At 36.2% G+C, this 27,126-nt stretch overlaps 4 protein-coding genes across 6 annotated transcripts; 2 read left to right on the top strand and 2 right to left on the bottom strand.

Moving 5' to 3' along the window:
- Positions 1-1,847: 1,847 nt before the first annotated feature.
- Positions 1,848-8,334, bottom strand: ABCD2 (ABC transporter family protein). Its single transcript, XM_020696461.2, has 10 exons — positions 7,815-8,334; positions 7,516-7,714; positions 7,331-7,398; positions 6,218-6,544; positions 5,902-6,066; positions 5,022-5,250; positions 4,294-4,526; positions 3,887-4,199; positions 2,744-3,003; positions 1,848-2,454 (listed from the first exon to the last, which is right to left on the bottom strand). Exons 1-10 carry the CDS (start codon positions 8,079-8,081, stop codon positions 2,269-2,271), a joined length of 2,247 nt encoding a protein of 748 aa, XP_020552120.1. The 5' UTR covers positions 8,082-8,334; the 3' UTR covers positions 1,848-2,268.
- A 1,051-nt stretch (positions 8,335-9,385) lies between these two features.
- Positions 9,386-16,180, top strand: LOC105168082 (sodium/hydrogen exchanger 6). The gene is made up of 22 exons (XM_011088011.3): positions 9,386-9,770; positions 9,899-9,950; positions 10,062-10,121; positions 10,260-10,284; positions 10,731-10,816; positions 10,934-11,045; positions 11,907-11,969; positions 12,077-12,096; positions 12,180-12,277; positions 13,126-13,154; positions 13,253-13,284; positions 13,373-13,420; positions 13,524-13,584; positions 13,661-13,758; positions 13,839-13,914; positions 14,013-14,032; positions 14,200-14,297; positions 14,427-14,536; positions 15,015-15,098; positions 15,322-15,419; positions 15,500-15,582; positions 15,822-16,180. The coding sequence occupies exons 1-22, from the start codon at positions 9,590-9,592 to the stop codon at positions 15,869-15,871; spliced, it is 1,584 nt and encodes a 527-aa protein (XP_011086313.1). The 5' UTR covers positions 9,386-9,589; the 3' UTR covers positions 15,872-16,180.
- A 1,345-nt stretch (positions 16,181-17,525) lies between these two features.
- Positions 17,526-21,020, top strand: LOC105168081 (protein ENDOSPERM DEFECTIVE 1). 2 transcript variants are annotated; one of them, XM_088883097.1, is made up of 7 exons: positions 18,076-18,216; positions 18,294-18,784; positions 19,106-19,225; positions 19,802-19,918; positions 20,034-20,123; positions 20,418-20,525; positions 20,767-21,020. In XM_088883097.1, exons 1-7 carry the CDS (start codon positions 18,108-18,110, stop codon positions 20,851-20,853), a joined length of 1,122 nt encoding a protein of 373 aa, XP_088739223.1. In that variant the 5' UTR covers positions 18,076-18,107; the 3' UTR covers positions 20,854-21,020. The 2 variants fall into 2 exon arrangements, with proteins under 2 accessions (XP_011086312.1, XP_088739223.1); XM_011088010.3 differs by having other exon boundaries at positions 17,526-18,784.
- A 312-nt stretch (positions 21,021-21,332) lies between these two features.
- Positions 21,333-26,862, bottom strand: LOC105168080 (putative WD repeat-containing protein C2A9.03). Of its 2 annotated transcripts, none has more exons than XM_011088009.3 (10): positions 26,641-26,862; positions 26,059-26,166; positions 25,773-25,940; positions 25,585-25,671; positions 24,630-24,764; positions 24,438-24,548; positions 23,993-24,084; positions 23,254-23,359; positions 22,341-22,427; positions 21,333-22,180 (listed from the first exon to the last, which is right to left on the bottom strand). In XM_011088009.3, exons 2-10 carry the CDS (start codon positions 26,155-26,157, stop codon positions 21,767-21,769), a joined length of 1,299 nt encoding a protein of 432 aa, XP_011086311.1. In that variant the 5' UTR covers positions 26,158-26,166; positions 26,641-26,862; the 3' UTR covers positions 21,333-21,766. The 2 variants fall into 2 exon arrangements, with proteins under 2 accessions (XP_011086311.1, XP_011086310.1); XM_011088008.3 differs by having other exon boundaries at positions 26,059-26,209; positions 26,641-26,861.
- Between the last annotated feature and the right edge of the window lie 264 nt (positions 26,863-27,126).

Here is a 27,126-nt window from a genome sequence, read left to right as displayed (position 1 = left end):
ATCTGTGAAGGAGAAATTGGAAAGTGTCGTTGAAGGGGGAGACCTACACATCCCAAAATTCGCCGCATATAAGTGATGAAAATCTGCACTACTGCCAATTACTATATAGTACTACCCATCTCATGTGGTTATAAATTTGATGAGGGGATGAGAAGATAATTTACTCTCCCCACAATAATTCACCAACTGAAATTAGACATTAGAGAGAATTTTTTAGAGTGCATTCGGTATTGTCAAATCAATAAATAGTAACTTGAGGTACAAAATAATATTTTGAGAAATTATATAGTGTGGTAAAAGTGTATATATTAATTTATTGTAAGACTTATATACACAAAATTATTTTTTTGGTCCTTGTAAGTAATTGTGTATTGCCAATATATACATCAACAGCATCTCTTCTTCTCGGTCAAAACCATACCCTCCCTATATTTATATATATTATCGCGTATTCATTATTATTAATATATGCACTGCTCGTCAGAGTCAAAACAAGAATTAAGGAATTTGCCATTATTCCCCCCTTAGGCTTAGCTAGCTACTTTTACATGCACATACGCCAGCTGATAGTTGAAAAACTGGCCTTTGTTTGCTTTTCTCCGAGCATACAACCTCTCATTTCATGTCTACTAGTGAAGACCTTGTCCGGCTCTTTTCCCTTTTTTTCTGGCCATGAATCCATATGTATTATATGTACATGCATCTCTCCTCCATATCAATAAGAATTCTCAACTTGACTTTGGATGCGCTTGCACGCCGTAATCAAAGTCTGAGTACAAGATATGGTTTGTTTTGATCCAAATTTTGTAATTTTATTCATGTATAATTGTAATAAACTCATCATTTAATAATTTCAAGATTTGATGGGATTCAAATGTCTATCATTATCCCACAACAAATCAAAAAAATATTTTTGAAAAATCATTATTATATATTGATCTATATATGTATTTGGGGGTGGAGGTGATTAATTTTTTGTATAGCTAGGCAAAAACGGTTGCTAGGCAGAGGTTGAAATATGTAGGGTGGGGTGGCGTTGGCATGCACGTGAGAGGTGCATGGAAAAGAAAGCAAAATCCTGAAAGTGCGCAACATATACACGTTCCTGCCCCAAAAGAAAAGGATGCGATCCCAATTCCCATGCCGGCCTCGATTGCCTTAAACTATAGTCATAATCAACCTTCACGCCTTTTATTTCAGAGCCCAACCCCATCCCTACGTTACCCCTCTACTCTTCACCATGCATATACTCTCTCATTCACATAGATGCACCAGGTCAAACATGGACCATAATTATCCATCTAAATTTATAATTATTATTCTATCCAATCCAAGATCAGAGTGTGTTATAGATAGGATTAATTACTTTTACACTTTTTAATTTGTATTCATAAACCATTCTTGTCTTTTATATAATTATATAAAACGCTTTTGGGAGTTAAAAAATAGGGATAGTTCATGTAATGATGTTAAGGTCTCAAAGGGGTTTATGTAATTTTTCAAAAATCAGAGATAATTTATATAAATAATGTTGATAATATCTTTTATGGATGTACGTGTACTATTTCGAACAATTTGTGTAAATAAGTCATAAATTAAAGGGTATATATGTAATTACTCCATATAGATTATATAAAGAGAGAGGGGGAGTGGGGACACGAGCAACAGCAGCTAGGTAGCTAGTACTGGGGGTGCCGTTGCCTTAACGAACACTTTCTAACATTAATATGCAGCTTAAAATAAAACCTGCAGTAAATGAATAAATCTAATGCTTGCATCACAATCAGTGAGCTTGAATTATTTGATAGATCCCATAATTGAGTTTCATGGGATAAGTGAAATGCATGTAATGAGAAACTTCTATACTCTAAAACAACTTAATTAAATTCTTGACAGATATGTTCATCAATAAGTCACATGTACATCTATTTCTCCAACAGCTTTTAATGCTCGTAAAAAAATACATGTAGAACGGAGCAAGTGCAGTGCAAGTTCAGAGTCGAGAAGGATTTGCAGGGCCATAAAGATGGGGATATCCATGACTTATACAGCCTAGCCTATTATGCTAATAGACAACAATTCCTCACATCAATTTGGTCAAATGCTAGGCATCAGAAAGGTATAACTTAAACTCTAAACAAATATTTTCAGTTAAAAAAGAGGAAATTTTCCAGACTGTTTTCTTGGGACTATCGATCCTGGTCCCGTTTATACCATCTTAAGCAAAAGAGTGGACATTGCAATACCTCAGTCTAATGAAGTTTGTATTTACTGCTTTGATAAGTTGTATGCAGAGTCCTTCTTGATGGGCTCGAAGCGCCAATTGGGTAGCACACTTGTTGGTTCCACTGGGGATATGTGCAAGACATTCTTATGGTGTTCGTAGAGTGTTCGCCTGTGGCCAATGCTTATGTAAGTAATCCCAGTAGTTTCAATTAGCTTATATAAATGTGCCTGCAAACACAAGTTAAGCTTAGAGAGAGTAGGAATTACAAGGTGACAGAAGTGTTATACAACCCTAAATTTGGACCAAGTATAATAGACGAAAGGCATTTTATTGAAAAGTATACTAATTCCAGCTAATAAACTGTCGTAGCTAAATGAATAGTAACTGCAGCATTAAGAAAGGTGAACATGAGGAGTACTCAAAACTTTGAATAAAAAACACCAATAAAATATGCATACACACAGGAGTTGTTGGAGGCAAAAAAAAATGAAAAAAAGAAACGCCAATTTCAATTACCTCATTAGCTTCATCTAAAGCACTCGTAGATTCATCTAATAGAACCAAGTTTGGTTTAGAGAGCAACAGGCGTGCAAATGCTAGACGTTGTTGCTCGCCTATGGAGAGAACACTAGACCATTCATATGTGCAATCCAGATCAAACCGTGACAATATATAAGCAAGTCGAACATCTTCCAGAACTCGTATTAAGTCGTCTGTTGTTGGCTTCACAGGACTCACATCCATGTCTTTGCCACGCATCAGGAAAGGCAGTGAACCTGTAAACATGAACGGTCAGCAATTTTAGCACTCGAGGGAGAGCAAGTTTATCAGTAGTAATCCTACTTTTTACCATGGCATATCTCCTATTTCACATTCCTTTCCCAATCAACTTGTAAATGCTCATACTCAGTAGAGGTCAATTGGTCCTCCAGGGTTAAGGTAAAGGAAGTTAAATCTCATAGAGATTAAAATCTAAATCCTTTATTATTTTACATGGTCAATATAGAAGTCACTCATCTATGTCATGCATATCAATTTCCATCTTCCCACAAAACATGGTCTTGTCAGATTTCAACCCACGCTAGTTATATATATATATAGTTAAAAATTTCTTCAGCCACTTGCACGTCTCAAAATTATTTTCATGGCGTAGCCTACCAGCCAATTCTATGGCCATCCTACTTACTTGATTGGTAAAGCCTCATACCTTCTTGCACTCAAGTTATTTCTATCCCTCTTTCTAATACCCTTGTGACCATCCTAAAGAGCATGAATGTGCAACCCTCGGTACAATGCTTACGAACTCTTGGCTGTTTTCTACTTGAATGCTAGCAAATTCAGATAATCATCATTTGCATGACATTTTTCTCGTTTTCACAAAGCTTATGAATTACATTTATCATCAAGAAACCGAATGGATTAATTCTTATAAGATACAGACAGTTGGTTTGACAGTGAGACAAATTAACGTTTACCTCATAGGTGATCACTTCCTTGAGATCACCCGGCATTAATTTAAAAGGCAAAAAATGAATTTTGATTCAGAATACATCACAGTTTGGAGCCGTGATTCAGATGTCTACAATTGGATTTCACCCACTCAGAAATTTCACAACAGCAATTCCCAAGGATATGGTGGCACAAGGAAAGATGTCATACCAGTTGGCGTATCACTTTCTGACATGGGTACTAGATCATCATTCCAGGTAGGATAAAGCAATTGATGACGAAGAGTTCCCAAAACCATGTATGGTTTTTGTGGAAGAAAAAATACATCTCTTGAATTTCTCGTATTGTGTTTGTTGTGCTCATGCACCAAGGTTGCTTCAGGAGAAGCTGCATCTGCAGAAAGGCATGGCGAATTATCCCTTGCATTTCTGTCATAGAATCTTATAGTTCCCCTTCCGAAGTTCCAAAGACCAGCTACAGCTCTTAGTAATGAAGTTTTACCACTTCCACTCGGTCCTGTAACCTGTTAATGCAGCTATGTACCAGCAATGAATCCTTTCTTTTAATTTGCTTAACTTCTTAAGCTGAGATCTCAAAGATGAAATATAAATACAAACCAGCAGATGGTCCTTCTCACAGATCTCCAATGACAAGTCCCTAATAAGAGTTGCTTTACTTGGAGTCAACAGGGTTAAATTCTCAACTGTTAGTAACTTTGAACCTCTGTTGATGGTCAGAGCTCCGTTGGATGCAACAGAATTGCTTACATTGCAAAATTCACGAGAAATTTCTTCCGTGGGTTCCGTGTCACTTCTGGTCTCGTTACTAGTTAAAAGATCATCAAATTCACCTGTCATTTGAAATATGTCAAAACCTCTTCACACATGGCATGTTACTCAAACTTCATAGGCATACATGTGAGCAGTAATTTCCAGCAGTAGACCTGTGAACTATTATGGATTTCTCATTCAGTAATTTACAGATTTCAAACCTGAAACTCTATATTGAACCAATGCACAATTACCGCTGCAAAGATATATATCAAATTGGGCCTCATCTTTACATAGTTTTTGTACTTCAGTGAAACATAAACATGGTATGGATCGTAAATGCACAAACATCTTGAAGGCCTTTGCCTAACAAGTTATCAAGTAAGTTCCCCAAATCTAATGAAAGTAAAGGAATTAGTCCATGTCATGGTAACTTAAGGATACGTCAGAACCAGGGATCCTCATGAAGATTACATCACTCAGCAAGTGAAAACAAAGCCCATATGTGTCAAATTAGTGACGGTTGCTGATAATTACCCATACTTTGAGATATTAATTGGATGCAGTTTGAGTACCTAGTCGATCTATGACAGCAGAAAAGGCACTGATAGCCTGAAATTGGTACACAATGAGGGAAAAATCTCCAAGTATGTGATTGAATGCAGATACAGATTGATTTATGACCCCAAACTCAATTTTGCCAGAGAAGTACATGGGCGCAACAACTGCTGCAGGAAGAATCTGGATCAGGTATCGGTAGCCATTGGTAAAGAACTCCAGATTTCTGGAAGATATCAACAGTTTCTGTAAAGTTAAAACGGCATAAAAATGAACATATTAAGATTTAACAAGCATATGACTTAACTAATAGTAGGAAATAGTGAGAGATGAAGAATCAATAGGTTAAAAGTTAACACAGTACAAGATATAGGATGCACATATTCTCACTTTCAGATTACTTTCTTTCTTCATTTGATCCTTTACTTAAAGAGAGCAACAAAATAACTTAGCAGCTAGCATTCACTCCTTTTCATTATGGTAAACTTGGTTGCATTTATCTGTACATAGCGATACTAAAGGTTTTACATACAGTCAAGCATTCCATTCAACTGCTTTGGTCAAATTTCCGTTCTAACTCTGTAAAGAAAGATTTCCAGAGTCACATTACATTCAATGTAATTTAATTATCAAATCACGATTGCCTTGATAAAGGATTAAGCAGCCAATTAAACAGCATAATCAGTTCAGGTCCACTACAGAAATGATCAAGGGACAACCACCACTTGAACTTAATTACAGTTGTATTTAGAGAATTTTCTGTTTTAAGTGAAAGATGGCTTCAACCCCTTCAGAGGACTTAGATGCTATAAGAAATAAATTCTCTGATTCTGATGTGAAGGACATGAAATTTCAAAAACAGTACTTAAAAGACAAAATGTTAAAACTTTTACATACACTAAGATTTTCAAAAGCGCTTCTGAACCGCTGCAGCAGCAGTTGCATCTCATTTTCCTCGCCATTATAGAATGCAATGGATTCAGCATTTTCTCTAACGCGCACAAGTCCATAACGAAAATCTGCTTCCTTTTTCTCTTGCAAGAAGTTTAGAGTCACCAATCCCTAAAAGTACAGTTCTCATAATCAGGATGTAATAGTCTCTTATGCATTAATACAAGTACACTAGAAAAATGTTTTACTGCTTAGTTGCAAAGGTGCATAATTGGTAAGTTGTTGACCAATGACTAGATTGACTTTCAAAGGTGAAAGTTACCCTCCCAAGGAAGACACTGATAGCTGTTCCGCCAAGCGAGTAACCAAGAAGTACAAGAAACAGTGGCGGATAAATGCCATAGAGTATGTTACTGAAAGATATCAAGTCCACAGTCGCATTGAAGAGTGTCAAGGAAAAAGCAAGAGCCGTGCCAGTGAAAGAACTTAAATCATCAACGATCCGCTGATCAGGATTATCAATAATTGACTGGGATTGTATTTTGTAAAAAGTTCGATTCTTCAGATAGCGATCCATGTAAAAGCTTGTCATCCAAGATCTCCATCTTAAAGAAAGGGTATCTTTTGCATAATCTCTCAAAACGAAAACCTGAAAAACAATAAAGTCAGCAGGAGTGGTGTCCAAAACCAAATAGCTAGCAGAATGATTAACAATGAGAGAGAAGCGAAGAGAGTTGCAGAAGCATCCTAGACCAACAAATAAAAAGAGTCCTGCTGAAACACCACAAAAATGATTCTTTCCTTGTTTGGTCACAAGTATAACATGAAAGAATGTATATCCGAACATATATAAACACAATTAGGGCAGAATTCTAAAGTTTAGACATTCAGATGAACTTTAACACACATGTGGAGGCTAATTTAGTTGTCTAGAATGGCAGAATAATAAACTTGAGATATTAAAATTACCCTTTCTCTTCACATGGAGTGATAACTTCTAATCCCTGAAGACACTCAGTAATATGTGAAAAAGGCCTCTTCTGATTATATTGAGCATAGGTAATGTAAGGCAAATCTGTTATATAACTCATACAACAAACTAATATCTATCCATGTGGGAAATAATAAAAACGCATGCATCCCACATGCATTAGAAAGATGCATATGAGATATGCCTGACGTAAACTATCCAATAGTGAACGACTACATAAAACTTCTGTTAAAAAAAAAAAAAAAGAAAGAAGAAGAAAAGACTGCATAAAAAGTTGCATTCTTATGACCGAAGGTAGCAACTAAAGAAAACAAGAAGAGTGAAATTGAACTTGTTTCCCGTGTTAGGCATTTCAGTAGAAGCAACAAAGCCAGACCACGTCCTATAAGGAATGCAGAAAAGATAAACTAGACAATACCTAAGAAAGTGGAGCAATGTGCTCACCGGAATTCCACCAGCAAAACTTGCCAGGTAGTACAACAATTGCTTGGTAAATTGTTCTTGATCCTTGTCTTCCATAATCCCAAAAACATGCCAGAAATCACCATTGTATCAGAAAATTAAGCTAATGAAAAATGCAGTAAACACCAACAAGAAAAAGAAAAAAGAGGCTGTCAAAAAGAACATACTGGCTAGGGAGTTATAAAAGTCACGGCCAAGAAAATTGAAGCCAACGGAAATTCCAGTGGTCGCTAATGTGAGAGCAAATACGGCAGCCAGTTGCCACCGCGCCTGAATCTTATCATCGGAGGACCAATACGGAGCAGCCACTTTCCAGAATCTTCTTAGCAAAGTTTGAACATCAGGAACCTTTCTTTGAGAATCCTCCTAAATCCATAAACAAATTGACCAAATTTTCGCTTCATTTTAAATAACTTGAACCATTGAACACCCTCCCTCCCCCAAAAAGATAAAGAAAGTAAAATACCTGATCAGTTTGCAGCGGAGCCAAGGAGGAACGACAGACAAACGCCGAAAACGTAGTGTCCTTGTGATTTCTCCTCCGAGAATCGATGTAAAACGAATATTTGTGCGATAAAGCGAAGCAGTAAAGCCTGTGATGCTTGAAATTGCTGCAATTGAGCTGAGAGGTGCTGAAAACAACTCGACTTGCACTTGAGAACGCTTGAGCTCTACAGAAATCTTGTAGTGGTAAGTGGGCAGGGGATTCCACTCCTACCATTTTGCTCGTCATTACCAGTAGCAGAATCCGCCAGGCCGCTCCTCCTACAGCAGTTATTCTGCGGGTAAACTTCAGAGAAATGGAGTTCTCATCATCGAAAAAATGCTTGGAATTGAAGCAATGAGGAGGTGCTCTTCTCGCGAGCTCTACTGAGAATGAAGAAAAATATTATCGGCATAGACAGCAGGCAGGGAAATTAGCAGCTGTGGAGATGCCACGTCGTGAGCGCTCCCGTCCAATCAGCTCTCGTCCCCGCAAATAGCACTGTATTGTATAAATCACCATGAAGAAAAGACGATAATAATATCCAACATTGTTGGGGTTAAACGCTTAAAACTAGAACTTGGGGGTGTTTAATGCAAATATACATTTAATTCGTGGACTTAATTTCTTGTTCAGATGTATGATTGGTATTTTTATTATTTTTTTGTTTTTTATTATATAAATAATGTGAATTTATCGTAATTTTTTTAATAATTTTATAAAAAAATTATCTCTCCATATTTCTCTTTCCGCAAACTTTTTGGTATTTATTTTTCTAAGAAACTTCTATATTTTTAATAAATTTATAATTGTAATATTTTTTTTTGTCGGTCACCTCATGCCATGTTTTTTTTGTTTGATTTTTTCTTTATTCTTATAATTTTTTTTTCTCTTTATCTCATATTATAATTTTTTTATATATATTTCGCAGGGATCGCGTGCAACGATGATTAGTTTAATTTAAATTAAACCAATTTTTAGGTAAATTGTTTCTTTCTATATTTATTTTTATTATATATAATAGGATTAATTACACTTAAATTTTATTTAAAAATATGAAGTTAAACTTTTTCCCTAAATAAAATTTTGAAATTATAATTACATCTCTTTTGAAAAATTATCCGTTTATATATGACCTAATTTTGTTAAAATTAGAATGAAAAATGTTGAAGTTAGCAAAAAATTATATAAACTTTTAATTTTTCACCGTATTTAACATATGTAATAATTTTATATTTATAAGGAAAAAATATAATAATGCTAACCTCACTTTCTATAAATATATTACATTTAATATTTTATAAGTACAAAAATATATATTTGAAAATGTTAATTTAGGACCAAAATTAAAATTTTATCTAACTTTTTTGCTAATGTCAATATTTTTTATTCATAATTTTAAAAAAAATAGATCGGGTGTAAATATAGAATTTTTCGAAAAGGGTGAAGGTGTAATTTCAAAATATATTTAAAAAAGATATAATTTTATATTTAACAATGTTTTGAATCCAGCACATTAATTAGCTTAGATGTTAACTTAAAACAGTGAGATAACCCTTAATTAAGCGGGTCGACCAACCACCTCATTCTGATAATTGCAAAACAATTCTCTTCAAACAAGAAATAGGAAGATGCCCAGAAATTCACAACACTCGAGATATAGGTAAGTGTACTTGTTTCTTGATTCAGTTGTGGTGTGTGTATTTTTCGGCTGGTGGAACGATTTGTGAGAAGCACAACAGTCCCGAGGAATCGGGATGGAACAGTTGCAAATATCTCCGGCCGATTCGATGGGGAGCCCGGGGAAGGAACAGCGAGCTGCCGGCGTTGGGATTCTTCTACAGATCATGATGCTCGTTCTCTCATTCGTCCTCGGCCACGTTCTTCGTCGTCACCGAATCTATTACCTTCCAGAAGCCAGTGCTTCTCTCTTGATTGGTAATTTTAGCTGCGATTTATATTTTTTAATTCGGTTGCCTTTACTTAATCATGATGATGATCACTTTGTTATCTGATTACGGTTTTGGATGTCTTGTGGTGTAATGGAATTTTAATTTGGGGTACAGGTTTAATTGTGGGTGGACTAGCTAATATTTCCAATACGGAGAATAGCATAAGGTTACCTCGTTATATTCATGATTTCCTTGTACATTTTATCTTCTTTTGGTTCGCTATAAACCCTATCTGTAGGATTATGGAATTCTTTGATAATTTAATTTGGTTTTACAGGTCTTGGTTCAACTTCCACGAGGAGTTCTTCTTCTTGTTTCTGCTGCCCCCGATCATATTATATCCTTGAACCGTGGAGTCGTGGACCGACTTTGTTTTAAATCTAAATGTTTGCCACTGTTCAATCTTGTTTCCTACTCGTTCATGGTTTCACCAGGCGCATGATTTCCTTAACTTTTTTCTGGCTTTTGTGCGCACCCAGTCGGGCTTCAGTATGCAACCTGTAAGTTTATCCATGTTTAACTTTTTGTACTGCTTTTTCTTTTGAATGTTGGAAAAGGGACCAAGAAGACTGTTCTGTCTCACGCCTTATTCTACCCTAGTGGGCACAAGTGTGCAAACACCAAATACAATTCAAGAAAATAATGGAAGAACTTTGCATTGACCTAACGACGACCAATTCTCTTTTATAAGTAAGAGCTTCAGTGTGAAGTTTATAGAAGGGAAGATGGGCAAGGGGCAAACTGAGTTCTCAATTGTTCAGGTTTCTAGATGTAATGTCTGAGAGGATGTTTCTGCTTATATCTTCTCTTCAATGCTTAAGGCCAAACCTGAAAACTAACCGAAACAAATTACTCAGTATTCCCTAATAGTTTCTTACTTTCATTCTCTAATATCGAAATGAACTTAATTCTATGAGCTCAGTACCTTCATTTCTGTGATTGGCAGAAACCATTCTTTTCTAACTTTGGAGCCATTGTGACATTTGCAATTTTTGGGACTTTTGTAGCTTCTGTTGTCACAGGCGTTTTGGTGTGAGTATCAATTAGTTCCATACTATAAATGTCTTACAAATTTAAGTGCTCTAATTTAGGGGGTATTTATCTAATCACTAGTTTGCTAACCTTACAATTTAATGTCTCCTATTACAGATACCTAGGTGGAGTTACATATCTCATGTACAAACTTCCATTTGTCGAGTGTCTAATGTTTGGTGCTCTCATCTCAGCTACTGATCCTGTCACTGTATTGTCTATATTTCAGGTGACCTGGTGCTTAGATTTGTCATGTGCAATGTTTCTTCACTGCCAGCTTTGCTAGTTTAATATTTCATGGATCACACGTTGCAATATTTGAGAATGTTTTTGTTGGACATGTAAAGAAATTATTACAGGAGGAAAAATGCACTAGGTGGATATAAAGTCTACATGTAATTTCACTTATGGTTTTTCAATTACATTGATAGAGCTTGCACACTGTAACACTACCCACGTCTGCTACCATGTTCTATGAGGTAGCTACACCTTGTTCATGTGATTTAGCCTCTGAATTATTATTCTTTTGTAATTACGATTAAGTTTCTTTCGGCATTAGATGGTTTTAGAAGTTTTTACTATATTGATGGATATGCTGATTGAGTGGATTAACTTTCGCTGTTTTTATTCAATAGAATTATTGATCTTTGTGCAACTACGTGAGTGATAGTCACTCAAGCGTAGCTCTTGTTTGCATAGAAAACAGTATCATCTGTGGTGAATACTATGTTTTTACCTGAAAAGAGTTTGATTATTATAATGTTTCCTTAGGTAGTCTAAGTGACAAGTTGTTAATATAACTGAGCGGAATTCTTGTTTAATTGCTATTAGGTTTAATAGATCATGTTTTAAGTTCGATATCTTTACCTTGTTAGCAGATCGATGTTTTTTAACAGTTGAATTTTTGTGTTTGAGTCCTTTGCCTTTTCTCCTTTGGTGATGAATGTAGCTTTTTGCATTCAAGTGTATAACTCTGGAAGTTCTACATTTCTGGATGAAAACTTCTGAAGTAATATCACTTTATGCCATTGAAATCCCACTTAAACCCTAGCTAAACTACTAAAGATTTCTAGTTCATTCCTGTCTGCAGGAACTTGGTACAGATGTGAATCTCTATGCTTTGGTCTTTGGCGAATCTGTGCTAAACGATGCAGTAAGTTTTGTTGGTTTACATTGATGCTAAAATATGGATATTATTGATCAGGTTATTTATTAATTCACTAATTTTTTGTTGAATTATGTATGTTACGCTGTTTGAAGATGGCAATTTCTTTGTACAGGTCAGTCAAATTGCAGTTATCCATCATAATGAGTATGAGGTTGCAGATTCAGTCATTAATAACCTACTTTTATAATTTTGTAGGACAATGTCATTGGTGAGAAGCAATATGTCAAGTGGTCAAAACTTTCTCATGATCGTGGTCAGATTTCTTGAGACTTTTGTTGGCTCTATGTCAGCAGGTTTGGTGCTGGACCCTATAACAATTCAAACAGTTTGTGTTTTGATGTTCCCAGTTTATGCTTGACTCTTTAGAGTTATCAAAGTTTTACCGACATGAAACTATCATGTTTTTCCCCAATTTTCTGATGATGTATGATTTTCTTATCTTTCCTCCAGATCCTTCCAGATCTTGAGAACTTGTTGACTGATTAATGAACAATTTATGTGGAAACCATATCTTTGTTTCGCTGAGAACAATTGTGCTTTGATTTGAAAAGAAGAACATTAGAGTAAATTTGGAAACCCTCATCGGCACAGGAAAAGCAAATTACATGAATCTTAAATTTCAATCATTTTATGGGATATGTCATGGATTCACCAGCAATTATTTATTATTCTTGTACCCTTTAAACTGCTTCAAGATCTAAGTTTACTGATTAGGGAGAAAGGGAGTGGAACACAGGAACTGCTAGCTGTTTGTGAATTATTTTGGTGTGACTTATTTTTTTTTAAAAAAAAAAAAGAATTATTTTGGTGTGCTTATTTATTGAAAATTCCTTTTGTCTGGATTTTCTGAAGTTGAGTTAATATGTGTTGTATCTTTTAATTTGACAATAATGAGACCTACACATTTCCCTCAACACACACTCCGCTCAACAAAGCCCAACTCTTCGGGGTTGAGATCTATGTATTCTTCAACCCTGCTAAAATAAGGTCTTATACTATATTCTATCTTCATCATCTGATCATAGAACTTTTCTTGCTATTTTTTTTTTGCTACGGTTCTATTATAATATTTCTTACCGAAAAATTCTGGAGAGAACACATATATCTAAGCTACTAAGTATAGTTTGTTTCTGAACTGCAGGGGTTGGAGTTGGATTCACATCTGCTTTGATATCCTTTTTAAATGGTTGTTATTATTCTGAGTCAACACTTGCTTTCAATTGTTTTAAACTCATATTGAGCTCTGTTGTAGCCTTGACTTCCAGAACCTTTTCAAGTATGCGGGTTTGGATATTGACAAGTAAGCACATATCTTCAATATTTTTAGATTCGAGATTTGATTTATCCATGACAAATTCTAATTGCAATTTTTAACTACTTCTGTACAGTCTTCATAATTTGGAGTGCTGTCTGTTCGTTCTCTTCCCATATTTCTCGTAAGATACCTTTTAGCTGGCCTATCTTTTATTATGAAAGGACTATGTATCTTTTTGAGTTTCCTTGGTGCTCAACTTATGTTCTCATGTGATTTTTTCCTAGATACATGCTAGCTGAAGGGTTTGGCCTCTCGGGTATCGTGTCCATATTGTTTACTGGAATAGTAAGTGGAACTCATTTTACTTTGGATTTGGCATGATAATGTGATGAAACATGGTCACCTGGGTTATTTGTGCTAGGTCATGAAGCACTATACTTTCTCGAACTTGTCGGATAATTCTCAGAAATTTACAGCTGCATTTTTCCATCTGATATCATCTTTGGCAGAAACTTTTGTGTAAGCAATCATTTAGTCATGTACTTATAGGATTTTTTCTAGTGTATCTTCCACATTCTTACTTTTTGTCCATTTTGCAGATTTATATACATGGGATTTGACATTGCCATGGAAAAGCACAGCTGGTCTCATATGGGATTTGTCTTTTTTTCTATTGTATCCTCCTGTAGTGAAAATTCCAAAATGAGTCATTTTTGTTTGAACTTACTGAGATCAACTGCTGTTTTCCCATAACTTGCTCCAAATTATACCAGTTGTTCATTGGAATTGCAAGGTATGCGTAGTTTGCCTTATTCTGAAAGTTCTGTTCATTCCTCTTATGTAAAAGGGACAAAGTAGCCCCATGCTTTGCCTATAGTGTTTTGGTTGTTAGATGTGAGTGATGTTGTTACATAGTAATTTTGAGCAATTATTAAACCTTTTTATACCTGTTTTATGAAGAGCTGCAAATGTGTTCTCGTGCGCATATTTGGTGAATTTGGTCCGACCTTCGCACAGAAAAATACCAATGAAGCATCAGAAAGCACTTTGGTACAGCGGTAGGTGGAGATGAAATTCTAGTTGTTTGAACTGCTTTCTCTTATATGCACTCCAGTCAACATTCTCTACCCTTCTACCTTTTGTGCTTAGCAATTTTGCACACATATACTAATAAATATTCATTACAGGGCTCCGAGGGGCTATGGCCTTTGCCCTAGCACTGCAATCAGTTCATGACCTTCCAGAAGGGCATGGTCAGACAATATTCACTGCGACAACTGCGATAGTTGTTCTGACGGTAAGTCAAAACTGTTAGTTTTTAAATTGACTAGATTTATCTTGATGCTTAAATGGGAAAATAGGTCCTTTCAGGCAGCATATGCAACTGGACTGATATGGCATTTGATATAATTTGTTCATGGTGCCTCGGCACCATATTGTTGGAAAAGCCAATTAGTAGCCATAGTTTCATTTATATTCTCTGGTGGTTGGTTGTGGACTAGCTTGAAGAGATGTGTTAGCACTCAGTTTTCTTCTGACCATTATTCAAGGCTTAATACACCAATTTATGCGTTTTTTTTTTTTTGGTAGAGAAACTTTAGTTTAAATGCCACTCATTTATCTCACGTTCTCTAGTTTATTAGATTATCATACATATGTGCTCACACTTCACTTCGGCACTAGAAATTACTGAAGTGGAATGAGGCATTTCATAAGTCTTCATTATGGAATATAGTTGTGGTATTCTTGACATTTATGTTGTTGGAAAATTTCAGGTCTTACTGATAGGAGGATCAACAGGAACCATGCTGGAAGCTTTACAAGTTGTGGGTGACGGCCATGATGCCCCACTTGGCGAAGTAAGTCAACATTATAACTTAGTTGTCTCATCCTGCACTTTCTGCTGAAAAGCTGGTACAAGAGTAATAATGGTATTAGCCAACTGAAAATGGAAAAGATAGATAAATTCTATGATCTCTTTCCTGAAAGCAGAATATTTGGTTTACATGATCTGAAGGAGTAGTTGACAAAATTTGATAAGAGAATTTGCCAATTATTAATCATCATCTTCCTTATGTTCAGAGCTTTGAGGCAAATAGCGGCTACAGAGCTCCTAGCTACGAGGGGGAATCATCATCTGGGAGCCGGTTCAAGATGAAACTAAAAGAGTTCCATAAGAGGTATGAAAAGTAATTTCTGGAATTCCATTTTAACATCCTCTTTTCAATTGATTATTATGGTTCTGGATTCTTTCTTGCAGCACTGCATCTTTTACTGCATTAGATAGGAACTACCTCACACCGTTTTTCACAACTCAAAATGGCGATGATGAAGATGAGCATGGTAAGATGAATGCCTGGATCAACTTTGCCTATATATAAATTGTGTGTATGTTTGGCTATGTTTTTTTTTTTAAATAAATTTTATTTTTTGGCACATCAAGTACCTATCTGCACGAGGCTTTTGTAACCGTAATTCTACCATGTCCAGAATGAGCGGGCATGATCCCAGTTATACTGTTCATATAACCTTGGTTCAGCCCATCCATTTAAAGTGAACCACTATTTTTCAATGTTGTCCAGATGAACTTCTTGGAGATTCCAGGAGAGGAGTGCTTCGCGGACATGACTGAACCTACTTGCAATAGTTGGTTAATTTTATCATCGTGACTAGGCGTATCACACTGGAGATAAGGACTGGTTAGTGCATCTCAAATCCATCGGTCTATAAGTATACTGTTAGAATCATCTTTAGAAGTATATTGCGATCCAATTGTAGATTGGAGATTTTAGCCTAGAAACTGTACTGGTAGGATTGCTGGGTACAGCATTTATTCAATCTCTTTTTAGTCGGACCATCCTTGTTCCTGTACATGATGTAAGAACTGGTCTTGAGATCATGACATGTTCTGATGATAATTTGATGGCTATTATTTGTTCAATCTCTTTTTATCCAAACGTGGAGAATTTCGTATTTCTTGAACTTTAGGCAGAGGTGTTTGCAGATCTACTGGATGATGGAACCCGTTATGCTTTCGCCATATTAAATGTCTACAAAATATGTAGAGTAACATTCATGTGGTAATGAAAAGAAATGTTCCAACTTCTAATGGTTCTTCCATAAATGAAGGAAGAAGAAGAAAGATCATCAATGAACCTTCTGAGATGAAAGAGCAAATGTCACACTTTTGCATTTAATTTATAAGTTCGAGTCTTCATGAGACATTAAATCAATGTCTTAATTTTAAGGTTGTGTTTTGTGATTAGTGCAAGAATTGGTATATATCAATAGCAGATTGATAATGAATTATTTCAGATATTTATACCATTCTCGAATAGACTACTTTACGATACCATCTTTCTTCTCTTATGAAATTTTTCGTTTGTGATCGAGGGCGGTCACTTTTATCCTATATAGATAGATTGCAGTTAGAGTAAGAACTGAAACTGGACTAATTTCGTTACGTTGACCCAACGGAGCGGTAGGGAGACAGCATAGCCTTCAGCTCCGCCACTTTATGGGTACCGCTTCTATCTTTGGCGCTCTGAATACGGGTATGATTATAACTTTCTTTCCCCACCACTCTCACCTCTTCCGAAAGACAAACTTGCCTTAATCTATCATTACATATGATATATCGAGAGTTTAGGACCATAACGCAATTCATTTAGAGAATGCGAGGAAAGTAGATCCAGTTCCGAGATTGAGAAAGCGGTGAATAGAGTTAGTGAAGTTAGATTGGAAAGTGAAGTTCTAGCTTAGATAGCTTGACTGAAGAGTTGTTGCTTTATGAAAGATTTTCTGAAGATTACATCCATTACCTTAATTTTTATTTTCATTCAATAAATAGATTATCATTTGGTCAAAATTTATTGATACTAGAAAAATAAGAAAAAAATGAATGAAAATCTGTATTTACATTTGATTATCTTATTATCCACCTATTGCAAGTCAAATAAATTTTTTCTAATCAAACCACCCTTGTACCTATTCACACAATTAATGCATGTGAAAAAGTTAGTTCTTATGCTTATAAGGTCAATTTTGTCGGAAAAGATTTATTCAGCCTACAATATAGTTGTAACTCAATTAAGGTAAAAGACAGTAGACAGTAACTACAAGGATATAAAAAGGTTTTTTAATAAATAGGAATATAATAAAGAGAATCAACAAAATACGCACACGGAAACAATTGTGTGGATCAATATAAAAAGAAAAAAAAATACTAAAATGGATTATTTGATTAGTCCCCATTTAGCCCGTTTGCAGCCGGGTCTACCCAACAAATTTTCGCCCGTTTGCAGTAATCGGGTCTACCCAACATTTTCAAAATAGTTAAAGAATACTAGTAGGAAATAGAACCGTTACCCGCAGGATATATTGTTTATATTTCACAACGGCTAGTTTCTCAATCATTTTTCCTATTTTCTTTCAATTTTACAAAATCCTTTCTTCTCTTTCTGCTGCCAATTTTATAAATCATTGGAGGATTGAGGGTATCTTAATTCCTAATTACGTCCTGTGGATAAATTTCCTATCACTGAATCCGGAGAACTGGGTGAGAATGATCGAACCAGGAGGTGGAGGAGCAGCAGACTCGACGTCGGAGCAACCAGCTCCGCCTCCGCCGCTCTCCCAACGCCGGCCCAGAGTGAGAGAAGTCAGTTCTCGGTTCATGTCTCCTTTAATCCATTCCAATTCAACCCCAAACCCTTCCGATTTTCCGCGCTCGAAAACTGTCCACCGCCGTCAACCGTCCAAAACCGACGAGAATCACATTCCTGAGACGAATCGTAGCTTAGATAAATTGTCCGCTTCAATTGTATCGACTATACAGAGAAAACAGCCCCAGCAACGAGTGAAGCAGCATGCTAAAGAAAATGGAGAACCCAGAGATCATCAGCATCCCGAAGCTAGGGTTTCATCAAGGCCTGACACGCCGATTGCAATGGGCACAGATCGGATTGTTGCGTCGAGGTATAGGCAAGTTCCTAATAGTATCTATCGTTCAAATTCGCTGAATAGTAGCAGTAACGGATGTGCCGCTGTTACAGCAGCGGCTAGGCTATTGCAAGAGGCCACATCTGATGTGGAAAAGAAGCTCTCGAGGATTTCAACATCGAGAAGTGATGATATGGATTCCAGTAGTACTACATCTTCAAATCAGGGCAGTTCCTCGTGCCCAAACTCCCCACTCTGCATGCCAATTAACAAGCTGCGGGGTGTTCCTGATACTCGTTCTTCTATGCCCGATGTGGATAAATGGCTTGCAGAGAGGAATTCTAGCAATGCTGGCAGAACCACAAGTGATTGTGCACGTTCGCTGAATTTTTCATCTTCTTTGAAAATAGGGGGAGGCATTTCCCTGCCTCCACATCCTTCGTCATGTATAAGGTCAGGATTAGATGTGAAGAAAGGAAGGAAGGTCATTAGTCACCAAGAAGATGTTCATTCTCTCAAGATGTTGAGCAACCATTATCTACAGTGGCGGTTTGCCAACACCAAAGCAGAAGCCTCCATGCGTGTCCAGATGCAAGAAGCTGAGGTTTGTCCCCAACTTCCATAGAGAGAATTTACTGTGTGACTATTCAGATATTCTTGTATCTTTATCGTCCACACTTATGGTCTTACAATTTTTTAACTGTTATTACAAAGTATATTTTGGTAAAACCAAAGGTTGCTGATTGAGATTAGTGTTTGTATTTCTGCCTTAGCGCATAATATTTATATTCTTATTTTGCATCTCCTTTTGTCTGGGATCCTGCGAAATGATCAACCCTTGTCAAACTGAATTTTGACTTTACAATGTAACCACTTATCTCCTTTATTTTATTCATATACTTACGCTCTTTTCTTTCTTATGCAGAGAAAGTTTTATTCGATTGGCGACAAGCTATCAGATTTACGTGATAAAGTGAAAAGGAAACGCATAGAACTTGTAGTATTGAGAAGAATACAAACTTTGACCACAATTGTTGAAACTCAAGTAAGGGTTCCAATCCTGATTCCTTGAACTTTGGTGTGTTTGTTATGCTTTCAGTTTTTTCATTTGTACTTTGAGCTTTATGAATGAGAGTTTGTAATGCATAAAAAATGCAGACTTTGGATAATTGCAACTATCTTTAATGGGTTGTTTAGTTGACATATGCAAGAGCATTTTATGTGATTGTAGTAGCCTTCCTTCAGCAACTTCTCAATCCATATGTCATGTATACTAGGGAGAAAGGTTGTTGGCTATTTGATACTTAGAGGTGTCAAAAGATGTTAATTGTTATAGTATTTCCTCCTCCAATATACCTCATTTCGTCGCTTCACATATGTCAAATGTGCCATGAAGAAAGGATGGGAAATGCCAAACTTTACTATCAAAAGAATGGAAAAAGGGAGGAAACAAAACTGAGAGTTCAATCTCTTTACACATTTTCCACCTATCATTGTTTACTGTTTCTCTGCTTCCACCTTCCTTCCATGGAATAAATGTTTGTGATGACTGCCTTCTTTCTCTCTCCTAATATATATGAAACTTAAACATTAACATACTTTTTCTTTATCATGGTTTTAGATGCCATACCTTGATGAATGGACTACTCTGGAAGAGGATTACTCAACTTCCCTATTAGGCACAACAAATGCATTGCTTAGTTCCTCAGTTAGACTTCCCGTCGGTGGGGAAGTGCGGGTAACGTTTCATCTTCTAATTCTCTACTATGTACTCAGTTTACCAAGACATGGCATTGTATAGTTTCTGTTTTCCTGAATCTAGATGGACTGATTTATGAGATGAAAATTTTCAGGCTGATACTGCAGAGCTAGGGGAGGCTCTTGGTGCGGCTCTCAAGGTGATGGAATCAATAGGTTCTCATATTCAGAGATTTATGCAAAAAGTAAGCCAGCTACAAAACATTGTTTTTTCTATTTAATGTGGCCAGTTAGAACATCTAGTATATTCTTGAACATTAACTTTTCTTGTGGAGTGGCAGACATGCAAAAAGCAAAATAGTTTTCATACATTCATTTTGTTAGTTAATGGCTGCAATTATTACGTTTTGTTATTATAAATACCCAGAATGTTTTCTTTGTTTTCCATTTTTTCTTCTGAAGTGGATATTCTGCGAAAGGTAGCTTATTCAATCCCTACATATTGAAGTTCCAGAGTGACATGGTTTCTATCTCTGCAGGCTGAGGAAATGGATAAATCAGTCTCTGGACTAGCTAAGGTGGCTGGTGGCGAAAGAGTTCTTGTAGAGGACTGTGGATATCTACTATCAAAGACATATACATCGCAGGTGCATATATTCTTCTGATATGTGTTTGACTCCTCGGGGAATGATGTTCTTTCCAATAAAGTTCTGTAAATTGTTTTCTCTAAATATTGCTTATCAATATTTACAAACTTTGGTTCTTTTCGATGCTATGGAAGATAATTCCTACATTTGCCTTTTGGCTATTGGTGTAACTGAAGACAACTGCTTCAAAAGTTCTAATATGATTTTTGTTCAGAGCTAATTTTTACATTTATTTTTGCAGGTCAGAGAATGTAGCTTAAGGAGCACTCTAATACAAATTCATAGCAGCAATAAAAATCAAAAACAGAAGTGCGACGAAAAATCATAGAGAAGTCAGAGCAGCCCATGAGGTCAGTAAGCTGTATGCTAACTTACCTCAGATTCCAAAATTAGGACAAGAGAGGACTCACTTTTTGCTATTTTGACACTGAAAAGAAATTCTGTAAATGTACCAAATTATAAATGTTAGTGCAAATAAATACTCTTTAGATCGAATGAATTCCACCTTATCGCCTAAGCATCAAAAATCTGTTTTTAACCCCTAGAAAAATTGCCGCTTAAAAAAGGTGCCTTTAGATTTAACTCCACAGAATCGAAGTGCGGACATATGCACTCATTTAGCATCACTTCATCGGTTCATCCTACACAGTATAATTTCCAGCTAGCCTGATTTTGGACCAGGAGGTTCTCATGCAGAATGAGATATAACTTTCCAATTAGCAGATTCCAGAAAACCCGTTGAAAGGAAAGAGCAGGGGTCTTAAGTGTGAACTAAGCCAGCAACCTTAAAAGAGTAAACCAACAAACTTAAAACAAGTAGTCGTTTTCTCCTCTTGCTAAATATTTCAATGTAAAAATGAAAACAAACATCACCAGAATGCCTTCGCATGGCTTGCAAATATCACAAGAATTACCCAAAGGGGCAAAGTCAGACGGAGTATCAGCACCTCTAAAAAGTATTAGGCGTAAGTTAACCTATTATAGACTATACTAATCTATCTGTCCACTGGCTAATGCTATACACAACCTAGTGACATTCCCACAAAAAAAATTGGCCTTGATATATTGATTTCCGTTCTTGCCGCATCAAAACACATTATAGGCCTCTCATATTCACTTCTCTGCCAGTTGAGTAAATAGCCAGCCAGGCAGATTCAGCCCCCTTGAGAAGTAAATAGAGAGATCCACCTGTGTTTCTCTCCAACAATAAAAGCATGGACTCATCAAAGTAACCAAATGATTCACATTAGAGAGTCCAGATATGAATAGTTTCTGCATCGGTTGTACTGAAGGAGGCTACCATAAGTACGATCCCATACCCCAATGAAGAGGGAATCTGTATCAGGACTGAAAGAGACTCCAGAGATTTCACCAAAGAAGTCAATCTCTTGTTCCTTCTCATAATCATTCTTCACATCATACACGTGAACAAAATCAGCTGGTTCAGCCATTGCCATAAACTGTCCATCAGATGTGAAACGGATAGATCGGATTGCGCCAAGATTTCCCTTGAGTACAGCAACAGACTTTGACAGGTTTCGAGCATCCCATACTCGACAAGTTTTGTCCTGGTTCCCTGTCGCAAACATGTGACCATTTGGATGCCATGCAGAAGCAAAGGAGAAATCCAGATGTCCACAAACAGGCGCAATAGTCTATGAAAGAAAAGGAGTTACTAGAGCATAAAAAACATGATGAATCAAAATAACTGAAATGTAGCTGGCCGTTGGTCCCAGAACAATATATCAGCTCTTCTCCACTGCCCAATGTAAGTTTTGGTTTTACCAATATTAATTATAGAAATTAAGTACCCACCTTGCCAGTTTGTGAATCCACCAACACCCCATCAGGGTTGTCCCCAACAACAGCGATGACTTTGCCATCTGGACTCAAAGAGGAATGCTGCAAACAAACTAACACAACATTACCAGAATATACTTTTAGAGAGACGAAAGATTATAAAAACCAGAATGAGGTGAAATGAGCACAAGTCACTCACACACGCAAGCAACTTTTCTGCTCACGGTTACATGGGACACACACTAAGCTCAAGCAATATAATGTCACTCAGGCTCAACGGCAACCCAAACACCTAGTGTTTTACTAGTAGGAAGCAGATTTACACATGCTAGGAAATATATAGGGCCTGCCGTAAGAGCATAAATCTCGAAAAGTTTAACTCCAGTAAGATGGAAGTACATATGTGGGTCTGAAATTATGCTTTGTCATGTAAAGAGTTCATGGCAATACATATCAACTTTCATGACACATACGAATACAAGCAATAGCTAATACTATACCAAGTAACACACCCAACGAAAATACCAAATTATAAGCATGCAGAAAGTATGTATGTTCCATCCTCCCTAATAAACTCCAATTTTGGTCATGCAAGCATGCCACCTATGTTTCATGTGAGACATTTACCATATGGTATGCCAAAGATACTTTGGAAACATATTCAAGTGGGTTCTCCTAAACTGCAACAATTTTCAAGTTCCTGTCCAAACATACAGTGACTACAAAGCCACATTGATTGCAAAATGGATAATTTCATGAAAGCACCAACCGGTCTACAATTAGACAAAATACTTGTCATTATTTATTTGCTAGTCATTTTCACAAAGACACCTGCTATTTGTCAGCAATTTCATGAGAACAAAGATCCATATCTGTCACTATTCGATTTATGTGCATGTAAATTTATGTTGCAATAAAGAGAACTTACGTTCACAGGCCATGGGTAACAGAATTGCTTAACAAGCTGAAATCTCTCCATGTCAAAATCCCGCACTCCACCATCGTTATTTGAAGCTGTGAAATGAATAGAACCACTGATGGTGGTTCAAAACCAATTAATTCCAGACATTGGATTGAGATTTTTGGCAGCTTTCAGTTTGGCAGACTCAATGCATGTGCTTAAGATTATAGAAAAATGAAAAGAATTATTTCTTTGTTTTGTATGCTAATACCATTTCCTGAAATTATGTCTGGCATTTACTGAATTAAACAATCCAAATTAAGATGTTAACCAACGTGATTGGAAAAAGAAATAAAATAGAATAGAGGTAAATAGGGACTTAAAATATAGCGAACAAAGGACAGAAGAATAAGAAAGCTAAACTCAACTAAAAAAATGGGAGAGAACAGATGATAGAATTTTGGCAAGGAGAAGTTAATCACCTATTGCAGTGAATAAATTGGTTCTGTAAAACGCCAAAGACACCAATCAATTTGAGCTAATTAGTTGCAACACTTGAGTACTACCTTCAATTAACAAAATCATCATAAGCACATCTAACAGCTCATCTATGAGCTGTTACCACTTGCTAGGGACCAAAATGGGTGACATGAAATTTCCTCAATCATATAATTCTACAGCATATTGCATACATGGTTTCTACTTCACACAGAGGTTAGGAGAGCAGAGAATTTTGGGTGGGTTCAAGACAAAGAATGAAGTTTACCTTGGACCATCGTAGATCTCAATGGCATTTGTGATAGCATTATCATCATAAGTTGTCCTCGTACAAAAGCTAACACCAGGGCAATCTAGATCCTGCATTACATGACGAATGTTTCATCCAGCTATCATCAACAAAGAAAAGAAAGATTCTTCGAGGAGCAAGTGTTATTTCTCATTATTGAGTTTGAATATCTCCATGTTAGTATGATCTCTAAGCTAAGTAATCTTTATTTCCTTCTATATGAGGGGGAAAAACTCAAGGCAAAGAGATCATGTAGCTGAAAACAGGGAGGTCATCATATCTTGACGAAAACAAGTAGTCTCCCGACCAGAGAAAGAACCAATGGCGACTGATGCATCAAATCATAGACATCATCTGGAAAGATGCACCATATCTGAGTGTGGGAAAGCACAAATGATAATAAAGCTCTAATCAATAGGACTACCTTGCAAATAAGCTCCCCCTGGGATCCCCCAGCAATCAGCAAATTGTCACGTACAGCCATAGTAGTTACTTGTATCTGACTAAAGCCTTCCAGTAAACTTCCCGGGTGTTTCTATCAGAAATAATAAATTAGCACCAGATACCATAATACCTAAAGGAAATTATAACTTACATGTCTCAAATTTATGATTACCTCACTGGGAGCCACATGACCGGAAACATTGAGAACTTCAGTCTTCTTGGAGCTCAATGAAGACCAATGAATGATTGAATAATGCGACATGAGGTAAACATCATGCTTTGAAGTTGACCAAACCAGATTCCTCAACTGCAATCATGGAGCCATTTTGAAGAAAAGTCAAATCCATATTATCCGTAAAAACACCAAAAAAATATAAGAATGTATGACAGGCTACACTACCTATGATAAATTATTCTAACAGCATATTCATCAAAAGAAAGCAAAATACACATGTATAATAGTTACCTAAATAATACCTAACACCAAGCTTAAGACCACAAGTACCCAACCCAATCATGATAGGCATCATTATCCAACTAGAAAATTCCGTGGTTCAACTATCGGACAACGTCAGCGGATGAAACTCTAAATTTGACTCGAAATGAGAACCTCTATTGGCAGCACAAAGAACTATACCACTTTATATATTCAAGACAGATTCTTCAATTATCTCGGCACCTCTACTCCAAATTTTAAGAAGAAAACGAAATGCTCAAGGGATAAATTAGAATAAGGAAGATAGAGCAAAACCCTTGTCTTCCATCTGGTTGCCTTACCCCACATCTAAACGTATTAGCCGCAGATAGGACTATTAGCTTAAATCAGAATCCAGCAATACCCTTCTGAGAATTAGGCAAAATCAGATTTTTCTTGAAACTTATCAATAAAGTGAAAGTTTTAAAAAGGCTGGGCAATACAGAGTTCTGTGTCTGCCTCATCCTGCTCTAGGCAAACACAGTTTTATTTATTTGGGTGTGCAGAGCAGTCTCAGTTAAATGCAAAAGGAGAGTGTATTTTATGTAGTGAATAAAAGTACAAAAGTAAAACAACTGAAAGCTTCTCAAGAACCAACAATCAATTTAGAGCTTAAAATATTAAAAAAAAAAAACATAGTGTATCTCTTTACCTGAAAATGAAGAATGGTTGATTTTACCGATCTGGTATTCTGCCAGAATTCATAATACACACCACCTTTCCTTGTCAACTTGCATTCCTAAAATATTCAAAAGGAAAAGTTAGATCAGTTCGCATGACAGTTAAGATATACAAAACCAACCCAACTGCATTTTGCTATCATTTGAATCTGAAAATTACCTTCTCTGACCCCTGTCCAGATTGGGGAATATTCTCATAATTCTTATATTGTTCCAGTCTAGTCTGCCTATACTTCTCCCTTGATATGCTTAACCTCTCCCACGGGATTCCTTGGATATCCTTCCCTTTCCGTGCCTCAGCGGCATAAGTATCCATGAACTTATCATCCTAACCACATTTCAGTTGATTTACATCACCAATAACCAAAACCAACAAGAAAACATAATGCGGTAGAGTTAAAACTTAATAATTATATTAATGACTATGATTTGTAGATTGAACTGACCAAATTGTCATACTCATCCTCATCCTCATCGAACTCAGAATCTCCCAATATTCTACCAGCAAAAAACATATCCTCGTCTACTTCGTCTGCATAATCCATAACTTCCTCCTGGAATGACATTTCCAAATACTCAACTGCACTCACTTGTTAGCTGCAACAAAGGCAATATCATAACAATTTCAAAGCGGATGCATTCATCAATGGCTAGGAACTAAAGTGCACACTACAACACCCGGATTGATTAGACTCTGAAATGAGAATTGCAAAACAGTGGGCTAGCCAATGGATCATATAGAAACAACAATGAATCATACTATACATAAAGTTCATCTCCCTGAACTCAAAAAGAAAAATCTCGTGACTAAATATAACTCAGAGCATCCAAGCGGGAAAAAACGTTAAACAAAATAAACTAGAAAATTCCATCAGAACTACTCCGTTCTCACTAAAGAAACCCTAGACAGCAGAAGAAGTCAATGAAACAGATAATGGAAGCATAAATTCACAAATCAGCAACATATTAGAACATCAAAAGTCGAGCTCGTCCAACCATCAAATTAAAGATAACAACTTTATTCTGACCTGCAATTCCCCCAAAATTGATGAATTATTAGAACGACAAATCGGTTCTCGAATAAAAAGAACAACAATCAGAGTCTCGCGACTCCGACCGAGATGATTAGGGCGAGATCTCCGTGCCCCAGACCAAATTCAGCGATGGCGATCTGTCCATATCTCAATCCGGATAGCGCTTAAATTACGACGGTTATCGCTTTAGCCTCGGTAAAATTTGATTCTGGTAATAATAAACCACTAAATTGAGAAGGTTTTGAGAGTTAATTTATTTTATCGATTTAAATTAATTATTCATCTTATATTCATTACTCTATTTAATTAAAAAAAGTATAATACAAAATTAAATTACGTATCTCTTCAATTATAATTACTAATAATTTGTCGCACACCTTTTGTATTTGCAAATTGTACAATGTTATTTAAAATATTTTTTTATTATTTTAATAAAATATATATAAAATAATATTAATATTAAATTTATAAAAAATATAT

This window comes from Sesamum indicum, linkage group LG8, assembly GCF_026168435.1.
Source record: "Sesamum indicum cultivar Baizhima isolate 11 linkage group LG8, ASM2616843v1, whole genome shotgun sequence".
NCBI classification, from domain to species: Eukaryota; Viridiplantae; Streptophyta; class Magnoliopsida; order Lamiales; family Pedaliaceae; genus Sesamum; species Sesamum indicum.
The sequence above is the reverse complement of the archived record's forward strand: the minus strand, read 5'-3'. Positions and strand labels throughout refer to the sequence as shown.

Excerpts from the sequence above, each read along its gene's own strand:
- LOC105168080 (XM_011088008.3), bottom strand. The coding sequence starts at position 26,178 with ATGTCATTCCAGGAGGAAGTTATGGATTATGCAGACGAAGTAGACGAG. Across the intron at positions 25,941-26,058 it reads AGGATGAGTATGACAATTTG|GATGATAAGTTCATGGATAC; the intron begins GTCAGTTCAATC and ends AAATGTGGTTAG. Across the intron at positions 24,085-24,437 it reads AGGGGGAGCTTATTTGCAAG|GATCTAGATTGCCCTGGTGT; the intron begins GTAGTCCTATTG and ends CATGTAATGCAG.
- ABCD2 (XM_020696461.2), bottom strand. The coding sequence starts at position 8,081 with ATGACGAGCAAAATGGTAGGAGTGGAATCCCCTGCCCACTTACCACTA. Across the intron at positions 6,067-6,217 it reads TCAGTGTCTTCCTTGGGAGG|GGATTGGTGACTCTAAACTT; the intron begins GTAACTTTCACC and ends CTGTACTTTTAG. Across the intron at positions 4,200-4,293 it reads GTGAGAAGGACCATCTGCTG|GTTACAGGACCGAGTGGAAG; the intron begins GTTTGTATTTAT and ends CTGCATTAACAG.
- LOC105168082 (XM_011088011.3), top strand. The coding sequence starts at position 9,590 with ATGGAACAGTTGCAAATATCTCCGGCCGATTCGATGGGGAGCCCGGGG. Across the intron at positions 11,970-12,076 it reads AATCTGTGCTAAACGATGCA|ATGGCAATTTCTTTGTACAG; the intron begins GTAAGTTTTGTT and ends CGCTGTTTGAAG. Across the intron at positions 12,278-13,125 it reads TGTTGGCTCTATGTCAGCAG|GGGTTGGAGTTGGATTCACA; the intron begins GTTTGGTGCTGG and ends TCTGAACTGCAG.
- LOC105168081 (XM_011088010.3), top strand. The coding sequence starts at position 17,804 with ATGATCGAACCAGGAGGTGGAGGAGCAGCAGACTCGACGTCGGAGCAA. Across the intron at positions 18,785-19,105 it reads TCCAGATGCAAGAAGCTGAG|AGAAAGTTTTATTCGATTGG; the intron begins GTTTGTCCCCAA and ends TTTCTTATGCAG. Across the intron at positions 19,226-19,801 it reads CCACAATTGTTGAAACTCAA|ATGCCATACCTTGATGAATG; the intron begins GTAAGGGTTCCA and ends TCATGGTTTTAG.